Here is a 9,808-nt window from a genome sequence, read left to right on the forward strand (position 1 = left end):
ATCCATGTGCAGCAGAAGTCGCCGATTCTTTTGTCTGCGCTGTGCAGCGAAAGGAAGAAAACTCTGATGGCATACAGTGACTGATGAAAGTATTCACACTTTCGCAAGGTAGAAAGTCTGGCTTTTCCTCTTTTTACCACATTACAAAAAGAAAAAAAAAAGTTTCTATGTTTTATTGGGATTGGAGACAAATGCATTGTATGAAAAATTGTGAAGTGGGTGAAAAAAGGGATATGTAGCTTTCAAAACATCCTAAAATGAATTCTACATATGAATATTCCTTGATTCATTGTCTGTATGTGTTGGACTGCACTTTATTTACTTCTATTCTTCCATACATCAGCTCTGACATACAATGACGTATCAGGGTCATTGTAATTAGAAAAAAAAAAGTGAATTTCCACCAAAAAACGGAGAAAAGGGACATTTTAAAGTATGAAAAGTCAAAGATTTACAAGAAAAAAATCTGACAATTTGAAATTAAACTCAAAACTTTTCGAGAAAAGAACTACAACATTTCTGAGTTTCAAAAGTCTAAAATTTTTTGACTTTAGAAACTCTGAAATTTCCATGTGCTTTCAGAGATGCGAGCCGAATCCAATTTTTTCACAGCCGTCTGAATGACCAGATTCTTATATTTTCACCTAAAGAAAATATCAGATCAGTGCCACTTCCATAGCACATATCCTATCATGTGACATTTGATCCGATTTGTACAGCGGCAAAACAAAAGTAAATATTGTTAGGAGAGGAATTTCATTGACCACACTCCTGTAAGCGCCAGAATTAGCATCAGACTTAAATAGCTGGTGCTAATTCTGCTGCTACAGGCTGGAGCTGCATGTGATGTGACTGGATCTGTGGAGACAGCAGGTTGAACAATTGATTGAAATTGGTGACGGTTGAAAGAGGAGAAGCTGCCAGCCATCTTGGATTAATGGTGTTTAGAAATATTTATTTTTTGTTATTTTTTTTTTAAATGGAGAGGATCTGAAAACAAACAAATGATGAAAGGAAAGTAAAAAAAAAAAATCTTATCTTTCTCTCTTTTATCTTCCTGGCACTTAAAAGATCAAATTTGTCAGTCAGTGAGAGAAAATAAGTATTTTTATATAATTGTAGATTTGAAGGACTCACCCTCTATTGAGATTTTTCTGCCGCCCACAGAACCACGTGGCTGACATGGTGGACGGCCTTTGAGGTTTCTAACATTTCTTCGTTTTACCAGCTACTGACATCTTGGCATTGTATCTTTCTCTGTAAAGTCTGCTGTGGGCCGAGGGTTCAGATCTCTGCCAGGGCCTCTCTGCCTGATCTCTACATTAGTGACTTTCTTCCAGGGATTCTTGTTGCCTGTTGGCCTGTTGCTTCCTCCCGATTGCCCTTCCAGTGAAGGGTTTGTGTTTTGTGTTAGCTTTGTGATGGACTGACGGCCTGTCCAGGACGTACATCACCTGCTGGGACACACTTCAGACCATTAAAGGGTGTAGAAAACACAAAGATGGATGCTCCATGTAATCAGGGCTGCTTCGTTTGACACCTGAACAATGTCGACAGGAAAAGCAGAAGGAAACGTTCAGAAAGTCGCCGGCTTTCAGTGCCCCTGTTCTGCACTCAGCTCGACGTGTGACAGCCACGATTCAATTTCCAAAACTTAATGCGATGCAGATCTCAATTAAATGTTATTTCTGCGCCTCCAGTCGACAGTTTTGGCTTTGGAAGGCCATTAAGTTTTCAAAGAAAAATGGGACTGTGATGCTAATGTATCCGGCCCGAATAAAAAGTGCCACATTTTATTGTGTTTTCCTCCATCTTGTGTCAGAAGCAACATTAGGCAGTCTTCCTAAGACTACAGGCGCTCCCTGAAGTGAAGGCGTGAAATTACCTCCTCCAGTCGGACGGAGCGATTGCAGCTAATATCATCCAAATATTGAAACCTGGTCGTGTTCGGTTGAGGTGGAATATCCGCCGTTTGATAAATTAGCCTGTGCCACGTTTTATTAGAGCTGCTACTCCCTCATTTCTCTAAATTCAACTCAATTACTGCCTCGTCTTACTTTTGGTGTGAACTGTCACTTAAGTAGTTTATTGCTGCTGCCGTGACTGCAGGAGAAAACTGCAGCTCTGGCTCTGCCAATCAGTCATTTACATGCTCCTTAATGGGTTTTGCAAGTTTCAGGTCTCCGGGGGCAAAAAAAGAAAAAAGAAACACATGCCATGCGCTGAGCTGAGTGTGTGCTTTTGAAAAGTGCAGGAGGCTGACTGGGCAAGTTCATGAGAAAATGGTTTATTTGCAAGAACTGATGTTGGTACGCTGTTTTGTGCAAACCAATTGTGTTGATGTGTTGGTTTAAACCAATATAGTGTAGCAGATAATTAAATATTTCAGTGAAAGAACCTAAATGGGAACAGATGCTTCCAGGGACTTACTTTTTTTGGGGAAAAAAAAAAACAAAAAACATTATCCACTGACAAATTTAAGATGGTCGTCCAGGAAAGTGTACTTTTGCACTAAAGTTGCAAATATTTATCACAGCTGACTCCTAGTGTCACATCATACATAATTGCAACCATAGAAATCATATTTACTAATAAGTTTTTGATTGTTCAAGATGGCGACTGTGGTTATCATGAACCTTTTTTTTTATAGCTAAAATCGCCAGGTAGATGAACTGGTTTTGTTTGCTACGTATCATGAGCCATAGAAATCATAGAGTTTCTTGATCTTGTGCTTTGCTTTTTTAAAATGGCCACCATTTTATTTTATGGAGAATAAGTGTTTGCACTTAAATCGGCTGTGGTTGTTGCTGGTGGTGGGCACAGAGTAGTTGGTGTGGCTAAGAGGAACTGACCTCAGAAAAAACAGGAGGTCGATTCAAGTTTTTTAAAAAAGAAAAGAAACAAAATCACTTGTTTCCTGAAAAATTGGTCGTTTAAACAAAAAGTGTGGCACCTACTCCTTCATAGGTGCCATACTTCTACTTAAAAATATAAGAAAACAAAATTATGAGAAGTCATAAAATTACGAAAATAAAGTCATACAAGAATAAAGTCAAACTAATATGTGAATAAAGTCGTAATATTTAGAAAATTAAGTAGTAGACTTTATTCTTCTAATTTTTTGTGTGTGTTATTTTTCTTAGCATAGCCCTAACACCACATCGTAGGCTCTATGGATGCACGATATATTGGCACTAACATCGCTATCGGCCGATATGTATCGGTATCAGCCCGAGAAATAAAACTGGACAGAAATCAACAACTGAACTTTGTTTCCGTCTTGTTGCCATCTGTTTCCGGTCGTTTCCCCCCTAAGGCATCAAAACAATAGAGGTCATTGGGAAACAACATTGGCCCAAATTTCACGCTGGTGCCTCAATGAATTTGTACAAATGTTTTGTGTTTGAATTCTTCTTGGATTAATCAAATTCGCTTAAAATTGTTGTAGAAGCAGCTGTATGAATCACAACTGCCTCTGTTTTCAAGATTAACAACGTTCCAAAATCACAGGAAGTTTCATCGGCTCATCGGGTTCCACAAATCTTAGTCCAGTCCATTAATATTAACGGGGAAATAAATGAGTTTAGCCTTTAATATGATTAATGATTGAGACAAAAGAAATATGCTCACTTTCAATCTGCAATGCGACTTTTACATAACGCACAATAAATCCCTTATGATCATAAACTCAAATATTCATGAACGCTGAGTCGGTCGCCGCAAAGAGGAGAGAGCGTTAAGCGGGGGGAAAAGGGAAGCGCTGCTTTGACAGTTAATTTCCAACATCTGCACATCTTACACCTTTCCCAGCTCTCACCTCTTGATCACCCGGGTTTTGATGTGTGAGTCAGGCCGGGTTTCAAGACTTGGCAATCAAAGCCTTTTGCTTTACATTTCATGAATCTTTCAGCACCTTCTGCGTTGCGTTTTGTTGTGCAAGAGAACCGGCTCCCCGTCTTTGTTGCGACATTTAATCTTCTTTGTCTACGAATGAATTCAAGAATCGGATCAAAAGCTTGGAGACGCCTTGTGGTTCTTTCCCCACCATTTGTCATGTTGAAACCGTAAAGTGTATCTGATGTGGATTATGTGACAGACCACAAAGGAATATATATGGTCAGGTTTTCCTAAAGGAAAATAACAAAAATGTGGCATTTTCTTTACTACACTGCCCTTAAATAAAATCCAGTTTATCAGCTTGTTTTTAGAAGTCACTTTCTTAATAAGTAAAGAACAGCTGTCTGTACAATTCCATCTGTACTGTGAAAGCCTCCTAGGTTGTTAGAGGACATTAGTGAACAAACAGCATCATGAACATCAGCAGAAAACTGTGGAGGCGTTTAAATCTGGCTTCTGACATGAAATATGTTGCGTTCTCTAAATTTGTCCTTTACAGATGGTAATGGAAAGAATTTATTGTTGTACCACTTGTTGGTGAGTTTAGAAGCAAATAATATAGTAAAACATTAAGTCATGTTATGTCAAGGGTCTGGAACTGTTACAGTCCAAAGAGACATTTTCCCTTCATTTCAACTAAAAAAAAACTCTTTTAGAGGTAATCTTTTGAAAAAGACAAGTTCTCATTTTTGATTAATGTTTGCTTTAGGAAATGTTATTTATGGTAGCTAACAACCATCTGCATGTGAATGTGTGCGTGAATGAGTGAAGTGCTTTGGAGTCCTCTGGATTTGATAAAGTGCCCATTCAAGTACAGCCCATTTACCATTAACCTGTTCTTGAACCAGCCTGTTTTCTTCTGCTTACCACCTACTTTAGCAAAGCGGTGTATGGCCTTACGTTGAACCCTAACATGGGCCTTCCTTTGCTCTCTCCGTCTGCAGGGTGAGTGCTCCCAGAGATGCTACAACATCTTCGTTCTGGAAACGGTCTGCGTCGCCTGGTTCTCCCTGGAGTTCCTGCTGCGCTTCATTCAGACTCAGAGCAAGTGCACGTTCCTGCGCACGCCGCTCAACGTCATCGACGTGGTGGCCATCCTCCCCTACTACATCACCCTGATCGTGGACTCTCTGTCTGTGGGGGGCAAACCCGCGGGCTCGGGGAACAACTACTTGGAGAAGGTGGGCTTGGTCCTCCGGGTCTTGCGGGCCCTGCGGATCTTCTACGTGATGAGGCTGGCCCGCCACTCACTGGGCCTGCAGACGCTGGGCCTGACGGTGAAGAGGTGCACGCGTGAGTTCGGCCTGCTGCTGCTCTTCCTCTGCGTGGCCATGGCGCTCTTCTCGCCGCTGGTGTTCCTCGCCGAGAGCGAGATGGGCGCCAAGCAGGAGTTCACCAGCATCCCCGGCAGCTACTGGTGGGCCGTCATCTCCATGACTACGGTCGGCTATGGCGACATGGTTCCCAGGAGCATCCCGGGCCAGGTGGTGGCGCTCAGCAGCATCCTGAGCGGCATCCTGCTCATGGCCTTCCCCGTCACCTCCATCTTTCACACCTTCTCCCGCTCCTACGTGGAGCTGAAGGAGGAGCAGAACCGGGCGCTGAGGCAGAAGGCTGACTCGCAGGACAGCACCAAGTCGCAGAACAGCGAGGACTCACAGGAGACAGACAGCTACCGCGGCATGGCGGAGGCCACTGCGGCGGCGGCGCAGAGGAGGAAGTCCATGGCTGCTCAGAGGGCGGCCGAGATTAGAGCGTCCATGAACACTTAGACGCCGACGGTCGAGTGACTTTTCTGGAGAAGCTGTGACATCCGTCATGAGAATTCAAAGACGACAAGCTGAAGAGAAGGGGGAGATTTCCCTGCTTTGACTGCAGGCGTCCCTGTGCATATCTGCGGGTCGCCAGGTTTACAAAGGAGCAGCAGAATTTTTTTCTTTTCTTTGTCCAAATCTTACTTCAACATTTCAGAAACAGCACAATATCCTAGATGAAACACCTTTAGCAACATAAGACTGATGGCCGGGAAGCTTGTGAAGAGGAAATCTAACATCACAGCATCACATTCTGTTCTTCAGAGCCTGGACTGAAACGCACACGGTGTTTTTATTCTGAAATGAAGGTGTTGCTCAGTTGTCAGCCGTGCATTATGTGAAGATACATACAGCAGAAACCAGGTTTTTAGACAAACGTTTGCAGTTTTATGTCAGTTGGAGGAGTGTTTTTTAAAATTATACAAAATATGAAGTATGGAGAGACATATTTAAAGAAAATGATTGTCTAAAACAATCCTCTCATAATTCTGGCATAGAGAAAACAAAAACTTTTTTTTTTGTTTGATTTGCTGTCATACATAGAGTGTATGTAAATATCTGGCTTCGACTTCACATCTTCATTTTCATTTTGGTCTTTGACTAAATCACTTGTTAGAGGCGAGGTTGGAATAAATCATGTGCACGTAAAACAAAGAAACACAATTTACATCTAAAAAGTGGTGTTAAAAAAAAAAAAAATTTATTATATAGAACTGAACCTCATGCTGATATTTTTAAAGATGCCACTTTTCCTGTTCCCTTAAACACATCGTAGCTAAGACAGGTGTTGTTTATTAGGTACAGGAATCAGGTCACATCCACTGCAGCGTTCTCATAAACTTCTGACTGAGTTAATTACATCCCAACCACCAAGCAGACAAATCTGCAACGTGACATTTTCAAAATTGAGTCTCTATAGATAAACCAAATTATATTTTATTGCATTAATCAGTGCGGTTTATAAGTGCTTGAGGGTGTTTATTAAAATAATCATTTTTAAAAATACAGTTAGTTTCCAAATATATTTACACCCCTTGAACCTTTAACCTTGTTGCAAAATGCAAACTGTGATGCAATTTTGGGGGATTTTATTTGATTGACACACAAAACGTAGAGCATTATTAATAAGCGGAAGGAAAATTCTTCATAAATAAGTGGAAATCCTATCGCGTTTTTATTCAGCCCTCTTCATTTTGACGCTCATGAATAAAATACAGCTTTTAGATGCTTTTAGAAATCATCTACTTTGTAAACTAAAGTCATTTTATGTTTGCTTTAAACATCTGCATATTACAGGTAGTCAACATTTTTTTTTTTTGAAAACTGTTCGGATTTGCTGAAATCGCAAAAAACATTCTTACTTTTACTGTCAGACTGTAGAAGTCAGCCTGAAGTTATTTTTCTGTGTGCCTAATTTTAATCAAACATTGTTCAGTTTTAGAGTTAAAATAACGCTGGCCTTTCAGTTGAGTGGTGGCCCTTAAAAAACTCAAAGCTAAGCTAATTATTCCCCCACTTGTTTGTTTTTACCTCTCCAGCTCCATGATGTATAATATATCCAGCACATTTCCTCTAAATCAACTTGTGCCTATTTCATGTTTCACCAAATCCTGTTACGCCACTGAAAGTATTTATGCTAACATTGATTAGCCACGTAGCCACTTCTCTATGGCATGTCAAACTTTCTTGGTACGATATTGTTTTCACGTGGAGAAACGTCACTGAGCTCTGACCTAACAACTAACTAGTTTCCTCTACTAATACAAAATTCACAACAAAATATTTCATAGCATGTTAGCACCTCGCTAAATATCAGAGGAGCTGTTAGCGTCTTCAGGAATGGGAGTAAAGTATGACCTCTAAACATATTTGAGTATGGCTGAAGGAAGATCAAATATAATATAATAAAAGTTTAGATATTCTGTTTGCTCTAAGAGCACGGACATTCTCTAAAGACATTCATATAAACCCACCTGCTAATTTTTAATTTAGTATCATCAGATCTCAAACATGAACCAGAGAATTTAAAGGGCTTCACATTCGACTGGCATGGCTGCTGTTTTTACTGCTGAGTGACTCCGTTCTGCTCATAAATGTTATGTTTTCAACATGGCTTTTTTGGGGCGAAAATGTAACAAAGTTGATTGATGTTTTGATCTGACCCTTTTTTTTGTTATATCTGCTGTTTGTTTGGCGCCACCTGTTGACGTGGAGTAACATTGTCCCTCCTGGCACACAGCCACCATTTTATCGCATGGTTTAGCGGTGCAGCAGATGGCAGGCAGAGCACTAGAAATTACAGAATAGCAATTAAAAATTAGAAACAGAGGTATTACCCCTTTTTAAAAAAGCAGCAGCATAAATATTTTAAGAATGCAATACCCTTTAACAACATGCTAACATATAATATAGACTGCTAATTTTGCAGCATTTTGTTAATGCTCACCAATAGGTTTTTGTGTTATACAATTTTTACTCATTTTGCTATTTGTAAATAAGAACAGAGCGGCGGACTAGACAACCTGTTACAATGGAAACATTTTTATAATGTTCTCAACAGATTCTTCCTGGTGATTTGTTTTTAGACTAAGTAAACATGATATTATCAGTTACGACTTTCTTTGATCCTTTGTCCAGTTCTGCATCAGATGGGCAACATAGAAAACTTTAAAGTTCACCAAAATAAGTATAAATCATCTTAAATGTTTACTTGAATTTGAACAGCAATGACTTACTTACAGACCTGTTTATAAGAAATATTTTTATTGATTCCCTTTAAGGGATAGTTTGGATTTTTCTTGACAATTGATTCTTGAACCCACACCTGAACAGGTGGACGATGCAAACTCAACTTGGGACACCAGACATAATTCAGACTTACTTGCTGTGAGACAACAGATTACAAGAAAATAACAATTTAATCCAACAGTGACATCAGTGACGAACTTTGACATTCACATAGAAAAACCATCAAAGTGATTATGGTAAAAGAGTAATGTACTGACTACTGATGATCTCCTGACAGAACCCCACTTAAAAAATACAAACTTGACCTCTTATCTTGCAGTAACTGTCCTGCCCACCAGGGGAGCTCTCTCCTAGTTGAAACCAGAAAACTCAATCGATTCTTTCCTCCCCCGACAATAATAATAATAATAATAATAATAATAATAATATAGCTTTTCTATTATGGTAACTTTTCTTTATTTATGTTTTTAACCCGTTTATAGGTGAGGTTTTATCTATATAGGTTCATATCAGTCAAACAAACTGACTTGTAAATGTTTTGCTTTGCAAGCTGCTGACAGTTTATATTGCAGCCTGTGAATCAAAATGTTCTGCTCTCTAAAACCGTCTCAAAGATTCACAGTAATTCCCAGAATCATGATTTCTTCACATAAATCTCCAGTGTAAACAAACGTCTTCAACTTTGATCGAATGCATAAAAGAAACAAAACCTCCAAAAACTGTTGATGGTGAAACTGTCCAAAGCACCACTTTGTAGGCTGTGAAAAAAAAAAACCATGTTTCACTTGCAGACTGAATCTCTGGATTAAACGCAGGACCAAAAAGAAAATAGCTTGAACACATTATTACCCTGCAGAAACTGTTCTGTACAACATGAACCGTTTTAAGCTGGGATGAGGAGGTGTTGGAACGAACATTAAACTGAAATGAATTTGCAGTTTGCATCATAAATCCACAGCCTGAGGAACAGTTGTGTGCATTTTTTTTTTCTATTGGAAAATGTAATAAAGACTATAATAAACACATTGCTGTGTGAATGGGGCTCTGATTTAACAATGTATTATACACAAGGATGCACTCAAACTGTCAGGAGATTACTTCTCCATTATGAGCTTCTGAAATCGGCACAAGCTTCATGCTTCTTTTAAAGCGAACGTCATCAATAATGAATCAATTCTGTCTCCTGGATTTTTATAAGTCATAAAGATAACGGTGACGGGATTATTGCATGACTTTCCAGCCAGAGTGAGACCTCTGTGCTGTCGGGTGGTGTGTGTTTCTGTCAAACGTCTCAACTGTTCAGAGGAAGAGGAGGATGAGAAGAGGAGGATGAGGAGGATGAGAAGAGG

At 39.6% G+C, this 9,808-nt stretch overlaps 1 protein-coding gene across 1 annotated transcript in view; it reads left to right on the top strand.

Annotated features, from left to right (window-relative positions):
• kcng2 (potassium voltage-gated channel, subfamily G, member 2) overlaps positions 1 to 9,484 on the top strand; it is a 43,409-nt gene extending 33,925 nt beyond the window's left edge. Inside the window, exon 3 of the mRNA XM_008421380.3 lies at positions 4,842 to 9,484. Within this exon, the coding sequence (XP_008419602.1) occupies positions 4,842 to 5,669 (828 nt within the window). The 3' untranslated portion in view covers positions 5,670 to 9,484. The remainder of the gene's footprint in view (positions 1 to 4,841) is intronic.
• Positions 9,485 to 9,808: the final 324 nt, after the last annotated feature.

This window comes from Poecilia reticulata, chromosome 11, assembly GCF_904066995.2.
Source record: "Poecilia reticulata chromosome 11, P_reticulata-male-v2, whole genome shotgun sequence".
NCBI lineage: Eukaryota > Metazoa > Chordata > Actinopteri > Cyprinodontiformes > Poeciliidae > Poecilia > Poecilia reticulata.